We start from the raw sequence: 21,503 nt of genomic DNA on the forward strand, positions 1-21,503 counted from the left end.
TATCCCAAATGACACGCACGTTATTAGGTAGAGAAAAAGTAATTCAGGTGAACTCTCCACAGCTTTAGGGTGCAAAACCTTGTATGTAATATTGCCAAAGCTTATATTTGCGTTATACATATTAATATTTGCAAATTACCCTTCTCAAATTGATCCAAGGTAGCCAAATTGAAACTAAGGAGTGCTAAGTGTCGTTACACCAAAGTGCACTGCTAATCTGCAATGTTCGATAAAGCTCAGTTTGGAAGGAGTACAAAACAACAAATCGAGGCTTTGAAAAAAAAAAAAAAAGAAAAGGCTATGGATTTCAGTGATCAGTGATCACTGTGTCCAGACGAATGAATAGAATGCAGTTAGTTTTGTTGCCTAATCAGGCTTCGAAAAAAAAAAAAAAAAGAATTCAGTTAGTTTTGTGGAAGCATCTATATATGAACAATTAATGCTGTACAGAAGTTATCCATTTTCAACTTGTCCACCGATAGGCTCCTCCCATACCTGATAAATGCTAGTTTCAAGATCCCTAAGCTCCGATAGGCTCCTCCCAAGCTGTAAAGCGACCTTAATTTCAAAAAGTTCTCCATTTTCTCTGTTCTCAACCTTTTCTTTTAGAGTGGCTTCAACAGACTCTTCCATAAGTCTAAAGAAGCCGGCAAAGCTCCTGTAATCGCCAGAGCTCCAAGGTGTTCTCTATGAACAATTAATGCTATACAACAGTCTTGAATCCTGGACAAAAATCAGCTCAAAGTTAAGAATTTTTGTTTTAGAATTCAGAAGAGTTTGCTTGCAAATTCTTCTGTGGTCTCCTTGTTTCCTCTAGATGATGACAATGATGCAAGACCCCTAAGCTCAGATAGGCTCCTCCCAAGCTGTAAAGCAACCTTAATTTCAAACAGTTCTCCATTTTCTCTCTTCTCAACCCTTTCTCTTAGAGTGGCTTCAACAGACTCTTCCATAAGTCTAAAGAAGCCGGCAGAGCTCCTGTACATCTCGAAAACCATTCCAACTTGTCCACCGTGCTCCAAGGTGTTCACCACGCTTGCCAGAGCTCCGGCAGTGACACCTAACAACACTGCCCATGTGGCATTAGGAGATCCCACGAAAGCTGATCCAATGGCGCCAAGGGCAGTTAGTAAAGGACCAGTAATCGCCAAGATCCAGTTCATTTTCAGAGCTACGTTGGCTAGCCTCAGGTACTCTGCACTATCCTTTCTTTTCAAAACCCCAACGATCTGCTTCATTTCCTCTTCAAGCTTCTTAGTCCAGCCATTTCTCTCTACATTGCCACCAGGGCCACGTTGTCGTTGTTGCGGCCACCATACAGCGGGTTCTACAGATTCAGGGAACTTGTCAAGCATCGCTCCAAGCAAGGGAAGTGGGTAGGCCTTGTCAAGCGCTAACACCTTCTCCATCGCGTCCCTTACATCCATTGGAGTAGGAGTGCCAAGAGCAAGGGTTGTTCGGATCTGCCCGTGAAGCTGCTTGAATAACCTTGCTGCGTTGCGTTGTTCTTCGGCGAGCTGAGATGGTTGGATCTTGTTCATCACCAACAACAACCCAGTAGCGCCCAAATATAACAGAGTGGATGAAAGCTTGAGTCCCACAAGAGGGGCTCCCATTCCAGAAGTTGCTGCAAGTCTGGTCATGGTGGCAGCAGCCATGGTCATTGTGTTGATGGATGTTAGAAGGAGGTGGTTCCAGTTATTCCTCTGCTCTTCAATGTTTGCGTGCATCTCGGCTCTGTCAGCAACAGCCTCCATTATAGCGTATAGCTCGGAAATCAAAGCGGAATTGGAGCTGGAGATTCCCTCATCGTCTCTCGTGGCTGTAGTACTAGTAGTAGTAGTATGAACAATTGGTATGAAAGGCCATGTTTCTATCTGAGTACTAGTTCTGGCCGTATAACCAGTTCTCATATTCAGTTCCTCCACTAAGTCCCCGGCTGGATGCTTGGGAAGAGAGAGGAAGTTGGACGGAGTTTTTGGGGCCTGGAGAGTAGCTTGTATTCTTCTTTGGCGACGTGGCGATGACCGGAACGACGAACGCACGAGACTAGAAGATCCAAGGGCTTCCATGTTTAATAATCTGCTACTTGTCTTCGCCTTTTATTGCTGTTGTTTGATGGTGGGTATTGGGAGGCTTTTGGATTAATTGGCTCGAAGTTGAAGATGGCTGAGATGAGAGTTGCTCCATCTCATTTATAGAAGAGAGAGTGGAGAGAGAAATGAATAAATGGTAAATCAGTCTTTGTCAACATTTTGAACGGATCAAATATTGGACTTTTTCTTCTCTTCTCTCTCTCTTTCGCTTTGATTGGTGATTGGTCTCCCTTTCTCTTCTGCGTTCATCTTTTGTTGACTTTCAACAGAAAATAACCAGTAAAATCTTGAAACGGGCATACTCTGTCCTCTTGCCCCCGTTTAGCGTCCCCCATCTTGGTTGGGTTGGGCTTTTTGAAAAAAAATATGAAAAATTAAGGGCCGGTTGGCGTGTCTTTTTTAGAAGATGCTCTTGTAGCTCTGATAGTTAAAAGACGCACTTAGCTTTTTTGACATAAGATTTGGGTAGCCTGAAGACAGTTTGGCAGATGTGCGTCTTTCTGTGTGCTTGTCTACGTCTTTCCGCGCGAGATTAAAATGCAAAAGACACAGGAAATTTCATTTGAAGCTTCCCGAAATCTACCCGAAATGGGCTTCTTGCGTCTTTTCAGTGCATCGTGTTTTGGCAGCTAGATCTTCCACGAGTCAAATGGGAATAGATCGAAAATCAATCTTCCTAGCCTATAAATAGCCAAAAGACCGCTCGGAAAGACACGCCAAATGGGCCCTAAAACAACTGGGGTGAAGATTTGTGCATGACACGTTAGCAAGGGGTGGGGTAAAATAGTAATTGTAATCTATATTTTAAGGGTAAAATACAAAAATCTCCCCTGAAATTTCTGACAATCATAAAACCTCCCCTATAGTTTCATTTTAGCAAAAACCTCCCCTTTATTTTTGACAAAATCAACAAATACCTCACTTCCATCAATGACGAAGATGAAAAATGTTAATGAGATGACCATTTTTTTCAAAATATCTATTTTCCCCTTTCTTGAACACTGTTCATCTTCTTCCTCACACGCACAACGGCAGAATGGCGGTGCACTCCCCCCTCCAACCTTCCCTCTTCTTCAATTTTCCTCTGATTCTCTCTCTCTCCCCAACAACGGTAGAATGGCAGTGCACTGCTCATCTCTGCGTCTCCTCCTTTTCTCCCTTTCTTCTTCTTCACTTTGTTTGATTTAAATCAAGAAAATAGAACAGAACAGCCACAAAGACGTTCCTTAAAAAATCATTGGTAAAAGGGGATTTTTGTAAATATATCTATTTTACAGTTTCATCTTTCAATTCTTTGCACTACTTATTTCTGCAAAAAATCATTGTTCATCTTTGCAAGATTGGAATGACCAGAGCAGCACCGAGATTGGAACACCTAACCTCAACATTCTCTTTGCTTTCGTCAGAATGTTGAGGTTGGGCTTCAATCTCGACCCACTATTGCCTTTCTTGCCTAACCCATTCTTTGTTGGTCAGCCATAGACGCTAATCTCGAGGAAGGATTCAGTTAAGCATATGGGTCTAGAATCAAATGATGGGGGCGTTCGCCAAGAAGAGGAGGACGGTGAGGAAACGGAGTTTTGGAAGTAGCCAGATGGTTTGGGTTATCGACCAGCTTAGATTTCAGCGGTATCGGAGGTCGAGCGAAGTGATTGTGAAGGGCCAGAGAAAGTATCTACTGGGATGAATCAGTAGAGGAATCAGATACTTGATGTCATTGTGATTGCTTGGATTCTTGGTGCTACTTTGGTTGTTCCAATCTTGCAAGTCAACGTAATCTGGGGAGATGAAAGGTAAAGATAGTTTCATCAACAGAGATAGAAACATTAATAAACAATAGGAGACACAAAGATGAACAGTGCACAACCATTCTGTGGTTGTTGGGGAGAGAGAATCAGAGGGAAATCAAAAAAGTGGGAAGGTTGGAGGGGGGAGTGCACCGCCATTCTGCCGTTGTGCGTGTGAGGAAGATGAATAGAGTTCGAGAAAGGGTAAAATAGGTATTTTAAAAAAATGGTCATCTCTTTAACGTTTTTCGTCTTCGTCATTGATGGAAGGGAGATATTTGTTGATTTTGCCAAAAATAGAGGGGAGGGTTTTGCTAAAATGTAACTATAGGGGAGGTTTTTATGATTGTCAAAAACTTCAGGGGAGGTTTTTGTATTTTACCCTATTTTTAATTGAAAAAGACAATAAACAACTAAGTGAGTAACGTGTTGTGTGCAAGGTTCAAAATATCGATACACCCGATACGTCGGTAGGGGCATATCGAGCGATATCGTTATTGCTTTTTTTACTCTTTTTTAATTTTTTCAAAACCGGTTCAGGGGGTGGAGGTTCAGGGAGGCTGGTTTAAGGCTCCTCCACCCCTGAACCAGTTAGAACCCCGATACACCCTCTGTAGGGACATATCGGGGAGCTCCCGGAATGATACGTATGATCGATACTTTGAACCTTGGTCATGTGCAAAAAGCTTCAAAACAGCTTTGCCTGTTCGCAGCCAACTTTTTCTCCCCCCTAAAACGTGGTTCACTATTATGATAAAAAAAACCCTATAGTTCTGACGGACCATTTAAGAAATGCTTTGATGGGGATTTTCTAGTTATAGTGAGACTTGTCATGGGTCGGATCTGATTAGGGATAGGGAGGCCAGTCCTAGCTCCGGATTATCAATTCATCAATTGAATGAAGGAAGATTTTTTTTTTGAATAAAGAATGAAAGAAAGATGAATTAAAAAACAAAAAAAAATTATTAATTGGGATAATTGGATCGAGTATTCTTTACATCAGTATTTACTTCATTTCTGACAATATAATTTTAATAAAAATGACAGTAAATAGTAAATTAATCAATAAAACAAGTTTTTAATCAAAATTATCTTATATGCTATGTATGAAATTTTTCCTTACACATAAAGTATTACAAAAATTCCAAGATCAGTAGACCATGATATATTTTTAACTATGTAATGAATTTGGGTCTTAATGAAGTAAGGGTGTCAATGAACCTGTTTTGGATTGGACCCATTCAGTCCAAATCAATTTAGATAGATTGGATGGACCAACAAGACATATTGAATTAGACCAATCCAGTCCAAAATATTTATTAGATTGGAAGGGATCTATATCGTCCATAATAAATTTATATTAGATTGGGTTGGATTAAGCCAATATTTGGTCTAAGGTGTCAATAAATCAGGTATGGATTGAAACCAATTCATATGACGTGTTGACCGGCTGGACACTGACCTCTGCCCCATATGACGCGTTGACCGGCTCCGAGCTCGACCACGTGTCAATGCGCCAAAGGCCTGCCTAATGCGCCTACATCATTTTCCCCCCACTCTCGAGGCCGTGGTGGATGTCTTAGTTGCTGGGAGGCGCTGAGTGGCCTTCCATGGTGAGGACCTCGGCTGAAGCCGAGCTAGAGAGAACGGTCTTTGGGCGAGGAAGTGCTGGTCCTGTTTTTGCAGTCGCTAAGGATAGCCCGACTTGAGAACGTGGAGTCGTTTGCAGTGGCTGAGGCCTCATTAGAGCCGGTCGGGCTTGCGTAGACGTCGTCCACGGCTTCGGTGGGCTTCTGTTAGCTATTGTGTCGATTCTGCTCCTTCAAGAGGTTGTGGAGGGCCAAAGAGCATGGAGGCATTGGCCTCTGCTCCAAAGAGCTTGGTTCTATGTTATCCACGGGTACAAGATGTGTGTGCCCCCCAATCGTGTGCTTCAGATGAACTAATGAGCCCGTGAGCGGACCCGACATCGGACACCACTGTGTGAGATGTAGACGACGAGTGGGTGTGTCATGGCCACGCACGAGATGGGTCTCGGCATTGAAGGTTTGGATCGTCCCGAGGTGGGCATCGGGTCACAGCCGTACGTGAGACGGTGGTGGTGCTCAGAGTTGAAGGGCCGCTGAGGGGCCGAGGTGTGACCGTCAAGGTGCGACCAACGGGGTGTGACCACCGAGGTGTGACCACCGAGGTGTGACCATCGAGGTGTGACCATTGGGGTGTAACCGCCGAGGTGTGATCGTCGGGGTGTGGCCGTCGAGGCGTGGCCGCTGAGGGGCCGAGGTTTGACCGTTGAGGTGTAACCGTCGGGGTGTGACCGCCGAGGTGTGACCATTGGGGTGTAATCTCCAAGGTGCGACCGTCAAGGTGCGACCGTCGGGGTGTGACCGCCGAGGTGCGACCTTTGGGGTTGTGACTGCTGAGGTGCGACCATTAGGGAGTGACCGCTGAGGCGTGGCCACCAAGGTGCGACCTTCGAGGTCGATGACCAGTGGGGTCCGAGGGCTATTGAGGCCGAAGACCTGTAAAGTCCAAACAATGTTGAGGTCGAGGACCTGTGAAGCCTAAGGGCTGTTGAGGCCGAGGACCTGTGAAGTCCGAGGGCTGTTGAGGCCGAGGACCTGTGAAGCCTAAGGGCTGTTAAGGCAGAGAACCTGTGAAGTCCGAGGACCGTTGAGGTCGAGGCATGACCGCCAAAGGGTCATAAACCTTGGGCTGACATCTGATTTAGGCGTGTAACCTTGGCGAAGGTCGTATGCCATGGCCAGCCGGCCAATGACTGGGACTTGGCGAGTAGGCGTATGACCTCCAAAGGTCGTGTGCCTTGGACTGAGGTCCAATCTGAGTGTGTAACCTTGGTGAAGGTTGTGTGCTGCGGGAGGGTGCTCGATCGAGACGAGAATGTATACGCTGAGAATTTGAGGCGAGGTAAGAGAGACTCGCTTTATTACAAAATGGGGTGTACATGATCGGCCGAAGCCAAGCTCTTGTTATTACATGGTTCGGCCTATGGGTAAAGCTGAGGCTAACCGGCTCTGAGCTTGGCCACTTGTCAAGGCGCCAAAGGCTTGCCTAAAGCGCCTACATCAGCCTCCTTTATAGCATATAGCTCGGAAATTGCAACGGAATTGGAGCTGGAGATTCCTTCTATCTGAGTACTAGTTCTGGCTGTATAACCAGTTTTCATATTCAATTCCTCCACCAAGACCCTGGCCGGAAGTTTGGGAAGAAAGAGGAAACTGGACCGGGTTTTTGTGGCCTGGAGACTAACTTGTATTCTTCTTTGGGGACGTGACGATGACCGAAACGATGAACACACGAAACTAGATGTTCCAAGGGCTTCCATGTTTAATACTCTTGCTTCTGTTGTTTGATGGTGGGTATTGCTGGGAGGCTTTTGGATTAATTGGCCTGAAGATGTGTGAGACGATGGAGCAGCAGACTTGCTCCATCTCATTTATAGAAGTCAGAATGGAGAGAGAAATGAATGAATGATGATTTAGTCTTCGTCAACTTTTTGAACGGATCATGAATCAGATATTGGACTTTTTCCTCTCTTTGGATTTGATTGGTCTCCCCTTCTCTCCTACGTTCATCCTATGTTGACTTTCAACAGAAAATAACCAGTAAAACCTTGAAACGGGCATACTCTGTCCTCTTGCGTCTTGCCCCTTGAAACCGATTCAGAGGGTCCGGTTTAAGGTTCGTCCACCCTCTGAATAGGTCAAAACCCCAATACACCCTGTATAAGGGCATATTGAGAAACTCTTAATACCATATGTATCGATATAGTGAACCTTGTTGGTAGGTTGATCAATTTGATTTGAGTGGTTGAGTTGCTTAGTCACTATTTGAATTAAAAATGATTTGGTATTTGAGTCAGTTTTAAAATATATGGGTTTATATTGTTAAAAATATTGACACAAATCTAATTTAATAAGAGAAAGTAGAAGTTAATAATTTAAGTGTAAGACTTAATGAAAGGGGATTAAATGATGTGGGAAATAATAATTGAAGTTACAATTTTAAATTTGCCATTAGAGATGGACTAAATACACAATTATGGGCATTTTAGTAACCATTAACGTTGACATTAAAGTTATAATAAAATGACATTTATACCCATTTTTAAACAAAGAAGTAGATGGTAATTTTAGTCCAAAAAAAGTTTCACATTACATCTACACTTTTATATATAGTATAGATCTAACCCCATATATTTTAAAATTGACCAAAACACAAAATCATTGTTTATTCAAGTGGTGACCAATCAATTCAATCATCTGAATCAAATTGATCAATCTATGAAGTTATAGTTAGGTAATAAATTTTTTAAAATATAAATTAGTATATAAAATTATACAAATGTAAAAAAAAAATTAGACACATTTATGGTATTTTTATTAATCTAATTAAAAAAATAAGTATCATAAACAATAATTATTTCTATTAATAATGAAAATGAAATACATAATTTAAAATTAGAAAAAATAAAATATAAAAGTTAATAATAAGTAATTCAACTTTTGGGTTAAATGTGTTAACCTTTAATGCCATAAATAAATAACAAAAAATAATAAAATATAAAGATATAAAAATGAAAAAGATACATAAATTTTGCAAAAGAAACTATAGAAAAATTTGAACACATCTATAATTCTACATTTACATTACTATTAAAAATATGAATAAAATTGTGAAACTTTCTTTTGACTAAAATATTCATTTTTGAATTTAGACTCTATTTAATTATGAGTTTTAAATTGTAAATTGAACTACTACTTTTCACCTCATTCAATCATCTCTATTTAAATCTTACATTTTTTTTTTGATAAATGAATAAAAAAATGATACACCAAAAAGATAAAACATTACAAAAATAAGACTCTAGCCAAGCAAATAGGCTTGTCACTTGATCCTATTATCATATATTTGAACGAGGTGTTTATGCATTCACACTTGGATTTTGCAATTTGCATCCGATTAATAGTACAAAACAACAAAATATATATATATATATATAAGAATAAAAAAATATATAACATTTATAGAAAATTTTGAATATGTTATTACTATTATTATCATCATCTAGAATTGTCACATGCAAAGCACGTGCACGATTACTAGTACCATTAAAAGTATGATAGATAATGTGAAACTTTTGTTTGACTAATGTACCCCAATTTTTGAATTTGATACTCTCTACTCTCTAGTTGTAAGAAAGAAATATAAGTTGAACAACATTTCTCCTTGTTCAAATCTTTATCATAATGTATTATATTTAAGATATTAATTCCTATTAATAGTCATTGAATCCTATTCTTGACTAGAACACCCTATTTTTTAATATGATCAATTTCTTGTGAGGGCACAAAATGTAATTTGAACTACTACATTTCTGTTCGATCAATTCCCTCTCATTATGTTTTATGTTGAGGATTTTAACTTTCATTCTTTCATATATTAATTAACTATATTAAAGAAAAATAAGTGTGACAAACAATAATATTTATTGATTATATAAAAATATACAAATTTAAAACCAAAACAAAAATGGCATTGTTTTCCTCTTTGGTGATGAGTCAACAATTCAGCCTTTTGTGTCAAATGCAACGTTTTTGAACCGTCATTAACCCAGACGGTTGGACCGTTCGGCCGAGAAACCATCCAAGCAATTGGTTCCATTTCACCCCTAACCCGTTCTTGGGTCAAAAACCATTGACTTCGTCAGAAAAACGCTGACCTAGGTAGTCGAACTGTCAACTCATTTGACCCGGCCAGTGGTTCGCATTATAAAGTTGCAGAGAGGAGAACTCAGATCTGAGATCCAGTTTGAGACACAAACTCACATCTGGGATCTAGCACAAAGAGAAGAAGAAGAAGAAGAAGAAGACTACATGTGTTTTAGAGAAATCGATCTCAGATCTACATCTGTTGCCACCGCCTCGCCGTCATCGTTGTTGCCGCTCTCTTCCTCCTCCTCTTCCTTCTTCTTCCCTCCTTTTCTCCTTCCTTCTTCTTTCTTTCTTTATTTCTCAGCCGACATCTCTTTTTTCTTTCTCCTTTCTCAAATCTGAAATATCATATAAATATGCCCTAATATGCAAACTGTCCGAACTATTGGACCTGGATGGTTGAACTACTGACTCAGAAACTGGTAGCTAGAACAGTTCCATTTTCGGGTCAGTTTTTAAAACCTTGGTCAAATGTATCAACCCTAAATGTCATAATTAAATAATAATAAAACTTAAAAATAAAAATGTGTAATAGAAAACATTGGACATATTATTAAAGAAAAAATGAACAAATTAATAGGATGCAGTTAGTTTTGGGGAAGCATCTATGAACAATTAATGCTATACAACAGTCTTGAATCCTCGACAAAAAATCAGCTCAAAGTTAAGAATTTTTGTTTGAGAATTCAGAAGAGTTTGCTGGCGAATTCTTCTGTTGTCTTCTTGTTTCCTCTAGACGATGACAACGATGCAAGATCCCTAAGCTCCGATAGGCTCCTCCCAAGCTGTAAAGCGACCTTAATTTCAAACAGTTCTCCATTTTCTCTCTTCTCAACCTTTTCTTTTAGAGTGGCTTCAACAGACTCTTGCATAAGTCTAAAGAAGCCGGCAGAGCTCCTGTACATCTCGAAAACCATTCCAACTTGTCCACCGTGCTCCAAGGTGTTCACCACGCTTGCCAGAGCTCCGGCAATGACACCTAACAACACTGCCCATGTGGCATTAGGAGATCCCACGAAAGCTGATCCAATGGCGCCAAGGGCAGTTAGTAAAGGACCAGTAATCGCCAAGATCCTGTTCATTTTCAGAGCTACGTTGGCTAGCCTCAGGTACTCTGCACTATCCATTCTCTTCAAAACCCCAACGATCTGCTTCATTTCCTCTTCAAGCTTCTTAGTCCAGCCATTTCTCTCTACATTGCCACCAGGGCCACGTTGTCGTTGTTGCGGCCACCATACAGCGGGTTCTACAGATTCAGGGAACTTGTCAAGCATCGCTCCAAGCAAGGGAAGTGGATAGGCCTTGTCAAGCGATAACACCTTCTCCATCGCGTCCTTTACATCCATTGGAGTAGGAGTGCCAAGAGCAAGGGTTGTTCGGATCTGCCCGTGAAGCTGCTTGAACAGCCTTGCTGCGTTGCGTTGTTCTTCGGCGAGCTGAGATGGTTGGATCTTGTTCATCACCAACAACAATCCAGTAGCGCCCAAATATAACAGAGTGGATGAAAGCTTGAGTCCCACAAGAGGGGCTCCCATTCCAGAAGTTGATGCAAGTCCGGTCATGGTGGCAGCAGCCATGGTCATTGTGTTGATGGATGTTAGAAGGAGGTGGTTCCAGTTATTCCTCTGCTCTTCAATGTTTGCGTGCATCTCGGCTCTGTCAGCCACAGCCTCCATTATAGCGTATAGCTCGGAAATCGCAACGGAATTGGCGCTGGAGATTCCCTCATCGTCTCTCGTGGCTGTAGTACTAGTAATAGTAGTAGTAGGAACAATTGGTATGAAAGGGCATGCTTCTATCTGAGTACTAGTTCTAGCCGTATAACCAGTTCTCAAATTCGGTTCCTCCACCAAGTCCCCGGCAGGAAGCGTGGGAAGAGAGAGGAAATTGGATGGGGTTTTTGGGATCTGGAGAGTAGCTTGTATTCTTCTTTGGCGACGTGACGATGACCGGAACGACGAACACACGAGGCTAGAAGATCCAAGGGCTTCCATGTTTAATAATCTGCTACTTGTCTTCGCCTTTTATTGCTGTTGTTTGGTGGTGGGTATTGGGAGGCTTTTGGATTAATTGGCTTGAAGATGTGTGAGACGATGGAGCAGCTGACTTTCCTGATCTCATTTATATAACGAAGGAGAGAAGAGATCTAGAGAAATGAAAAGATAATAATTCAGTCCTTGTCAACATTTTGAATGGATCAGAGGTTGGACTGTTTCTTTGTTTTGGTTGGTCTCCCCTTCTCTTGCTGTGAGACGGGATCTGCTGTCTGCATTCTTATGTTTGACTTTCAACAGAAAATAAACAGTAAAACGTTGAAACGGGCAGACTCTGTACTCTTGCCCCCGTTTGGCACGTCTTTCTGTGCGTTCAGTCTGCTGATCGTCTTTGCGTTTTTTTATCCGTTTGGTTTGTAGTAGATTTAGTTGTTAAAAGCTAATAAGGTGTCAAAAAGATGCAAAAAACCCGTTTTAGCCTATTTTGAGAAAGTTTCAAATGGAGCCTTTTTATTATTTTTGGGAAATTGTTCAAAATTCATCATCCATTTTTTATGACCATAACTTTTCAAAATTCACTAAGTTTTCATTTTTCAAAATTCACCATCCGTCAAAGTATCGTTAATATTCATCGGCGAAAATTGTCTACGTCAGCACAAATATAATTTTTATGATCAAAATACCCCTAAATGGCGAATACTGTTCATCGTCCCGAACAGCGGCGGCGATGGATTCAAGTCGCCTCCATTTATGACCAAAACATCTACTGTTCCTCATTTTTTTTCTCAGTTTTTCTCTCTCTCCCTTTCTCTTCCTCATCTCCATCGAACTGAAATGTCAATCGAAATCACTATTCTTCGTCTTCAACTCCGTCTCCGTGGATTCAAGTCGCAGCGGTAGTTCCTCCACTCTGCGGTGTCGAACGGGACGGCAAAGGAAGGGTAGTTGAGATCAATGACGCTACTTTCTTGGTGGCGTCACACGTGAATACAATAAGACCAGGATCATCAACGGTGATGTCGTAGACAAGACCAGGATCCCAACCTTTTCTTTTCTATCTTCGTAGTTTAACGTTCTGTACTCGGAAGTCTACTAGTCTCAACGTTCACTTCTCATAATTTCAAAATGAATACAATAAGAACAAATTTGAATGATTAAGTTACCGAAAAGACTTACCAAATGAGGCTGTCACTTCAATCTCGATAGGCCATTTAACACTTTGAATTGGTCTTTCTAGTTCTGATTAGACCATTATATGGATTTTTATTTGGGAGAATCAGAATTTTTAGGCTCAAAATACATCTAGGGTAGATGCGGGCTCAAAATTAATACCAACTCAAAGTATTTAATTTATAGATCTGAAGTGGAAATCAAAAATATGCAATAGACCTATCTGTATTTTTCCGTTTTTATTTTGCGAGACTCATAACCCAAGCAACCGTGAGACCTGGACCGGACAAGTGGTCAGATTGTTTATATCATTTCGTGGCCCCAAAATTGGGTAGAGGGAGAGGGGGTATCCGGTGTGCATGTTCCAAATAGTTGAAATAGTTAAACCTTGAGAGTAGATACGTAAAATTTTTACAATGCTGGAAAGTAGTGTTTTCAGTTTATTTTTTACATAATGTTTGTTGGCCGGAAGAATCAATAGGACCATCACACCAACTGGTAATATTTATTGAAGAAATCAATACATGTTGTCAGACTCAGACTTTGATCACACATGGAATCATTTTAGTGACTGGGTCATGGGTCAAACAGTTCGATATCCCAATTAATCCAATGGCCAATTCAATCGTTCAATTTGTTCAAATGAAAATAAAAATTTAAAATTTAAAATAAAATTAACATAGTTTTTAATTTTTTATAATCTTTCATAGGTATTATCAATATAAACTTAAAAGAATAAATATTAGAGTATATAACACATCCTACTTGTTTTCCCATGCATGGTTCTACTTGTAGGTCCCGTCCAAGTTACATATCACATCCTCATCCAATTACATATGATCATTTGTTTTCTGTTCACCATAAATGATTAATTCATTTTTTTATCCAACACCTATCAAATATGAGATAGGTTTAGCTGAAAGTAATAGCAATTCAATATGCGCTATTAATCAAGAATAATGTTCCACATCAGTTATAAAATACATGAGACCCACAAACATTTAACCCCTCAATGTGGGTTCGTTTATCAGGGACTGGATGTAGTAGGCATAATATAGTAAATATTTGATAAATATTTTGACAACTATTAAAAGTGGATTTTAATCTTTTTCAAGGATAAATTGTGAATATTTTAAAATATAAATGTCAAAATATTTTCTAAATGTTCATCGAACGTACTTACAATATTGTATTTATCTGATCTACTTTTATCAATGGGGTGAAAACATTATCATTAATTCCACAGCCCGCCACACAGCTAAAGCGTTCAACTAATCCAGATTCATCAAATATATTAAATCATGAAGAATAAAAGTACAATTTGAGCAGACTTTGAGTTGGGATTTTGTTAAATTTCCAATACCCCAGGAAGCCTTGGCCTGACGTAAATGTTTCAAATTGGGTACCCCATTTGCACCTCTAATCAGGAATACTACACCTTTTTAATTAATTACCCAGCTTTGTTGTCTTTTTCATAGATGTATTGACGTAAAGACCCACCGAAATGGCTACTCGTTTATTGTTATTATTCTCCTAATAGTTTATTACCCAAGAATCCAACCATTACTGTCTTTCTAAATTGTAACATTGAGCGGTCAGTTTCTGTTGGTTATCAGCACAAGGTTCATCATGTGATCTTAAAAGACAAATAGAAATTTTCTTTTAACCCCTAACGCTGAGTTTGTTTTCAGTATAAATTCCATCGAGGTAAAACTCAACTAGTGGAGTTCAATTCCGATGGGATTAAAATTTTAGTTAACTGTTGTTGGAACAATTTTTATGTGATAATCGATGTAAAAGTATATCAATTGTCAATGTAAAATACAAAGGATGGGGAGATTTACATTGATTTTCATTGTAAACCTTACATTGAAAACAAACGCATGAAAATATAAATCGGAAAAAGAGTTTTATAACAATCCATATTTACACTGGAAATAAACACGAGAACATGCAAACTGATAACCATGGTTTTTAAAACCAATGTTTTTGAACCATCGCTGACCAGATCCGGATGGTCAAACTATTGACTCATTTGACCCAGACAGCCGTTTGCAGTATAAAGCTGCAAGAGAGAAACACATGAAATCAGATCTGAATTCATATCTCAGATCTGAAGAAGAAGAAGAAGATGATGATGATGATGAAGAAGAAGATCTGAGAACTTGGATCTCAGATCTATGTTTGTTGCCACCGCTTCGCCGTCACCGTCGCCATTATCATTGCCGGTGAGCGTCGAACCACCATCTTCTTCTTTTTTATTCCCTCCTTCCCTCCTCCTTCGGCTGTGTTTGGTAGAGGTGTAAATTTAAATTTACACGGATGGAAAATTTGATCCCGGTTTAGTGATCAATCGAAAATTGAACTAGGGTGTTTTGGAATTCTTCTCTCATGTTGTTTGGTTGTTTCGATGTAAAAGTGAAACTCTGCTCTGCTTTGAAACTCAGTGCGAGCATGGCGGCATAGAAGAACCTGGAACGGATGTTCTCAGGCTTGGGGAAGGAGGAGATAATAGCAAGGGAGCTTGCTCGAAAGGTTCACAACTAAAAGACACAGAGGAGTTCCTCAATGATGATAAAGCACAGAACAAGATGTTATTGGCCAAGGTCCAAGCTTGCACTGCCAGAAAAAATACTGCAACTGTAGAAGAGGAGACGAGGAAAGGAACGCTGCTGCGCTGCAAGAGCATAACAAGCTTCTCTCAGAGAATCTCCTCAGATCCTTAGATGGGTATCGATTCTTGATGATGAAGCTAAAAGAATCATAGGATACTCAAATGCAAGGAAGGATGGCAGAGATGTGTTGGCAGTTTCAGGCAGCCTCAAGAGGATTCAGTATTTCCAACACCTAGTCGCAGAATGCAATGAGCGGTAGAGAGGGATTGAGGAGGAGCTAGTAGAGTTGGAAAATTGGAAAATATTTTCCAACGATTAGAAATGAAGGTTTGTAGGTGAGGCAGTTCAGTCTGTTAAATAAATAAACCTAAAGGCTAGAGCCGACCTTAGTGCAGGAAACCCAAACCCTTTGCCTTAGGCTCGGTTTGGAAGGAGATCTACTCTAAAACTCCATGGAGTTGACATTGAGCCTGCGGATCTCTTTCTCCATTGACGACAATGATTTCATCTCGATAAGCCCGCGCTTTGAGTATGTTAATGGATGGTGATAGAATGTTAATGGCCGACGAGCTCTTCTTTGGACGAAGACCATTAGATAGAGGGGGATTCTCACGATCAGAGGAGAGGAGGTCTTCTCACTCTCTCTTCGACTCTTCGTATAGAGGAGACCATTTGACGGAGAAGAAGGAAAAGTTTACATCGATTTTATCAATGTAAAATTTTCATTGATTTTCAATGTAAATATTGGTGAGAATGGACTTTTACATAGGCAATATTAACAAACCGGGGTGTAAAATTTACTCCAGTTCGATTTTCCACCTCAAACAAACATGGCCTTCTTTCCTTTATTTTCTTTTATTTTTTCCTTTTTCCTTTCTTTCTTTCTTTTCTTTTTTTTTTTTTTTTTTTTCTTTCTTAGCCGATAACCTTTCTCAAATCTCATAACTCGTATAAAATATTTGCCTTAATATACAAATCGTCCGAACCGTTCGACCCAGACAATAGAACTGCTAACCCGAAAACCGGTAGCTAGAGCGGTTCCGTTTCTAGGTCGGCTTTTAAAACCATGTTTAAAACGACCCAGAGACCAAACCGGTCAAGGGTCTGATTATTGGGTCGAACGTTCCAACCTTTTGAACCGAACAGTTGGCCCGTTCTAACAAAAATTTAAAAAATGGTCAGCGGTTTGCAGACCAAAATTAACTGTTAACCGCCCGAGTCAGCGATTTACTAACCAAAATCAATGATTTTTTGAGAAAATCCTGTTTTGGGGAAAAATGGAACCGATCGCCTGACCAGTTCCTGGTTTTTCTGATCCGACCATTTGATCCAGTCCAGTTTTGAAAACCATGCCAATAACGTTATAATAAAAACAAACACAGCCTAAATTTAGTTGAATTGGAGAGATGATTACCTGAAATTTTATAAATCATTATAAAAAAGAAGAAACAGAAGAATAGGAGAAAGCCCAACCAGTAATACTTAAAAAAAGAACAAAACAAACTAAATAGAAGACGTTAAATAGCCTTCACGAAGCAGTTGTTTAATAAACTCTCTCGGAATACTAAGAGTGGAGGAGAACATTTGGAAGCTCTTATCATTAATACCCGGGGTAAAGGTCATTAGGTCAACATATGGGTTGCCTTCCCTTTAAAGTCAAGCAACGTCCCATCCCATTAGATTCTTCGTTACTAATTTAATTTTATATTTTAAAATCGAAAATAGAAACCTTAGATATATTAAAAAAGTCATATATATTCAGCATCCGTAAAGTCAATGAGGAAAGGTATGCTACAACCATGGTGACAGCAAATTTTGTCATCACCCAACAAAATTCTGACACAATCTGTTTGTTTTAAATTCAAAACATTAGCTGATCTGCTTTTTGGTTGGACCCCAGCATCTTCATATTTTATTGGGAAGTTGGAACATTTTGATGCAACCATGGAAACAGCAAATACGAACTCGAAGTCAATACCTCTCTGTCTTCATCTTTGTGGTATTTTCTTGCAATTGCCCCATAAAACATGCATGAATAGGTTAGCAATCAAATCATCAATAGTACAATAACAAGTGGGACAATGACCTTCTCAAAATTTTAATACATATTTATAATACCTATGCGATGTACGAGTTCGAGTGAAAAGAAGATTATAGCTAGGAGAGTGAGAATAAATAGCCCACATTTGATAAAAAGAAATAAAATACCCCACAAAATGGCAAAATTCTTTATTTGGCTCCGAGCCATCATGGGCGGATTAAAGCATACCACCTCTTGATTTTTAGGTTTTACATCTAACCCATAAACCCAAGGCCCCTAACCCTAAAGGTACTCTAAAATTTACCTTGAAAATGTCCTCGTGACCGGGTAGGAGCTAAGTATTGCCCCAATTTAGGGAGTTGCTTTATAAATGACCAATCTGCAGGTATATATATATACATGTACCACGGATCAAAAAAAAACAAAAAGAGAGAGAGAGACATATAGCATAGATGAATGAAGGAATTAAACATATACTGTTTGTTTACAATTACAATGAATGAACAAATTGAGTATATAGAAAACAATGAAATTTGTGGACCCATCTCTAGGCGATGTTATAGATACAGAAAAGAATACTAGAAAACGTCTGGTGAGCTGCAAAATTTGATTATCAGAGAGGATCCGATCCATGGAGAAATCAGAAGAGCTTGCTTGCAAACTCTTCTTTGGCCTCCCCATCTATTGAAGATGCTGAAGCAGCTAGATCTCTAAGTTCCGATAGGCTTCTTCCCAATTGTAAAGCCACCTTCAGTTCAAACAATTCCCCATTTTCTCTCTTCTCTACGTCCTTTTCCTTCAAAGTGGATTCTATGGACTCCTCCATACATCTAAAGAAGCCAGCAGTGCTCCGGTACATCTCAAACACCATTCCAACTTGCCCACCATGCTCCAAGCTGTTGATAACACTTGCCAAAGCTCCAGCACTGACACCCAACAGCACAGCCCATGTCTCATGAGAAGAGCATCCCACGAAAGCTGACCCAACAGCTGCGAGACCTGTGAGTAAAGGACCAGAAATGGCTAAAACTCGGTTAACTTTCAAAGCTATCTTTCCCAGCCTCAAGTACTCTTCAGTGTCCTTCCTCTTCAAAACCGCAACTATCTGCTTCATCTCCTCATCCAGCTTTCTGCTCCATCCATTTCCTTCTCTTCTTCCATCGAAGTCCTGTTCTCGTAATTTACTTTGTTGTGGCCACCACACGGCAGGCTCCAAGGCTTTAGGGAACTTGTCAAGCATCACTCCAAGCAAGGGCAATGGGTAAGCCCTGTCAAGAGCAAACACCTTGTCCATGGCGTCCTTAACATCCATGGGACTAGGACTACCAAGTGTAAGAGTTGTTCGGATTTGCCCGTGAAGTTGCTTGAATAGCCTTGTCGCATTGCGTTGTTCTTCTACGAGTTGCGATGGCTGAATCTTGTTCATCACCAGCAACATCCCAGTAGCTGCCGTATATAATAGAGTAGATGAGAGCTTTAGTGCGGCAAGTGGTGCTCCCGTTCCAGCTGTTGCTGCCAGCCCGACCATCGTTGCAGCGGTGATGGTGAATGTATTAATGGAGGTGAGAAGGAGGTGGTTCCAGTTATTCCGCTGCTTCTGGATGTTGGCATGCATCTCCGCCCTGTCTGCAGCAGCTTCCATGATTGCATAAAGCTCTGCAATGACCGTAGACTTGGAGTTAACCTCCTGATGATCATCTCTCGTGGTATTGGTAGCAACTTTAGTGTCAAAAGGCTTCGTTTCTGTCTGGGTAATGGTTGTGGCTGTTGTGTATCCACTTCTCAACTTCAATTCTTCAACCAAGTCCGTAGTTGGGATCTTTGGAAAAAAAAGAGAACTCGGTTGGAGTTTTGGGGTATTAAGAGTAGCCAATACTCTTCTTCGTCGTGAAGATGATGACGAGGAGAAAGAGCACAGGAGACCGGAAGTTCGAAGGACCGCCATGCTATGCTGATGGCCTGATGCTCACAGTTTGCCAATTTTTTTAATTTGGCTCCCGATGTTATGGTTGTTGTTCTGCAATTGGGTTTGAGTGGGATTTTGGTTGTCAGCAGCGAGATAAGATGGTGGAGAAGAGACCAGCCTCATCTTCATTTATACTTGGTAAGATGGAGAGGAGTATAAGAAGAGAGAGAACGAAGAAATTGAATGGAATTCCATCTTACTTTCAACATCTTGAACCGGTTCGGCATATCGGACTGTTTCTGGTTGGTCAGCATGGCATTCATACATTGACTTTCAACGGCATAAACCAAGTAAAACTTTGGAACGGGCCAAGCCTGTGTAATTGACCCAGTTTTAAGGCTTTTAGCCTCTCTAAACTTTGAAACTCTTTTCGGTTTTAATAGTACAGGCCTGGATATATGGCCATGCACGTAAGCGCCACAGGACCCTAATGGCCGTTCTTGGGTTGCATAACTAGCCACGTGTGTTGTATAATCAATGGATCAGCTTGGACCATTGGTTGGGTCCCACTTAGCTAGGGAAGAAATTATTGCATAGAAACATCAGCATTAAGCCATTAATGATGACTTTTAATTTTTAACCGCCTTAGGAAAAGGCTTTGGTCGATATATTTTTTTTTCTCAGGCTGATATTCAACCTAATTACCTGCCCGTCAGTTGAATGGTTTAAAAAGGACGCTTGCGTCTTATAATTAAGGAGTCCGTGAAGATACAAAGATGCCCTTTCTTTGTGTCAAGGGTGATTTAAGCCACTATTTTGAAAATCGGACCGTATTGGATGATTGAACCGCTCTGTTTTGGCCTTGAATTATTATTTTGTAATAAAATGTCGAAATGGTTAAAGACAAATCTTTGTATTATTTTAAATTTTACCGATTTGACCCACTCAAACCACATGGCTGAACTACTATCCCAAAAACTGGAAATCAAACCAGTTTCGTTTTTGGGTCAATTTTTAAAACCTTGATTTAAGCTTAGTGACTTGAATGTGTTGAGGGCTTGTTTTCAATTAAGTGGTGCTCATCCAATTTCAATTCAAGTATTATTTTTGGGTTATATCTAGTTTATCCAATCACAATCTAAGTTGCTCTTTAGTGAAAGTGACTCTAGATAAATTTTGCTTTATTTATAAGCAAAATTCAGGATGAAGATCTATGACATTTTCAATTAAGTGGTGTTCATCTAATTTCAATTCAAGTATTATTTTTTGGGTTATATCTAGTTTATCCAATCACAATCTAAGTTGCTCTTTAGTGAAAGTGGCTCTAGATAAATATCTATTTTTTGTATATTAATACTAATTTTTATTAATTATTTTGAAAACAAGTTATTAATTTTTACTGATTTATTATTATTCTTGTATTAATTTTAGGTAAAATTATAAAAAAAAACATCCAAATAACAATTCTTCAAACCACATTTGTGTTTTGACCCTAACAATGATCTCCCCTTTGGTTTTGAAAAAAAAAGTACAAATACCTCCTTTCCCTTGAATTTTCATTAACAAAGACATTGAAGTTACCAAAATACCCTTATCAATGTTAATGCATTATCATATACAATTAAAAGTTTTAACTTTACCTTCCACTAATTTATCTTGCAAAACTACTTTCAAAGAATAGTTCTCCTTACTCTTCTTGGACAAAGTAAGGCAAAAAGGCTGAAGTGAAGCAAAATTAACCAACATTTTTAATTTGGAATGATGACAAAGGGAAAGTATTGCCACTTTTTTTTCAAAACAATAGAGGAGGTTTTGTTAAGGTCCAAACATTGGGGAATTTCATAGGATTGTTAGAAAACCCAAGCAAGTATTTGTAATTTTTTTTTTATTTTTAATGGAATTTAAATTGATTTTAAAATAATTAAACCATATTTAAAAGTAAAATTTTATATAAGTTTTTGAAATTAGTAAAAAATAAATTTAATTAATTATTATAAGTTATTATTAAATTTAAATTCCTTATTTAACTATATTAATTTTTCTTTTATTTTTGGTAGAACTTAAGTTGGTTTTAAATTATTAATAATTAATCATAAAACTAATAATTGTTAGATAATTTCGCATTAGTTTTATAATAATTTTAAATTGTTATTAGTTTT

The 21,503-nt window shown here is 39.4% G+C and overlaps 1 protein-coding gene and 2 pseudogenes across 1 annotated transcript; all 3 read right to left on the minus strand.

The window, feature by feature from the left end:
- Positions 1-212: 212 nt before the first annotated feature.
- On the minus strand, positions 213-2,166 carry LOC104594396 (putative F-box protein At4g22030). Its single transcript, XM_010254687.2, has one exon. The coding sequence runs from the start codon at positions 2,070-2,072 to the stop codon at positions 768-770; it is 1,305 nt and encodes a 434-aa protein (XP_010252989.2). The 5' UTR covers positions 2,073-2,166; the 3' UTR covers positions 213-767.
- A 7,321-nt stretch (positions 2,167-9,487) lies between these two features.
- Positions 9,488-11,947, minus strand: LOC148803387 (putative F-box protein At4g22030 pseudogene; annotated as a pseudogene).
- Positions 11,948-17,920: 5,973 nt separating this feature from the next.
- LOC148803388 (putative F-box protein At4g22030 pseudogene) lies at positions 17,921-19,484 on the minus strand (annotated as a pseudogene).
- Positions 19,485-21,503: the final 2,019 nt, after the last annotated feature.

This window comes from Nelumbo nucifera, chromosome 1, assembly GCF_055504915.1.
Source record: "Nelumbo nucifera cultivar China Antique chromosome 1, China Antique-T2T, whole genome shotgun sequence".
In the NCBI taxonomy this organism is placed as follows: domain Eukaryota; kingdom Viridiplantae; phylum Streptophyta; class Magnoliopsida; order Proteales; family Nelumbonaceae; genus Nelumbo; species Nelumbo nucifera.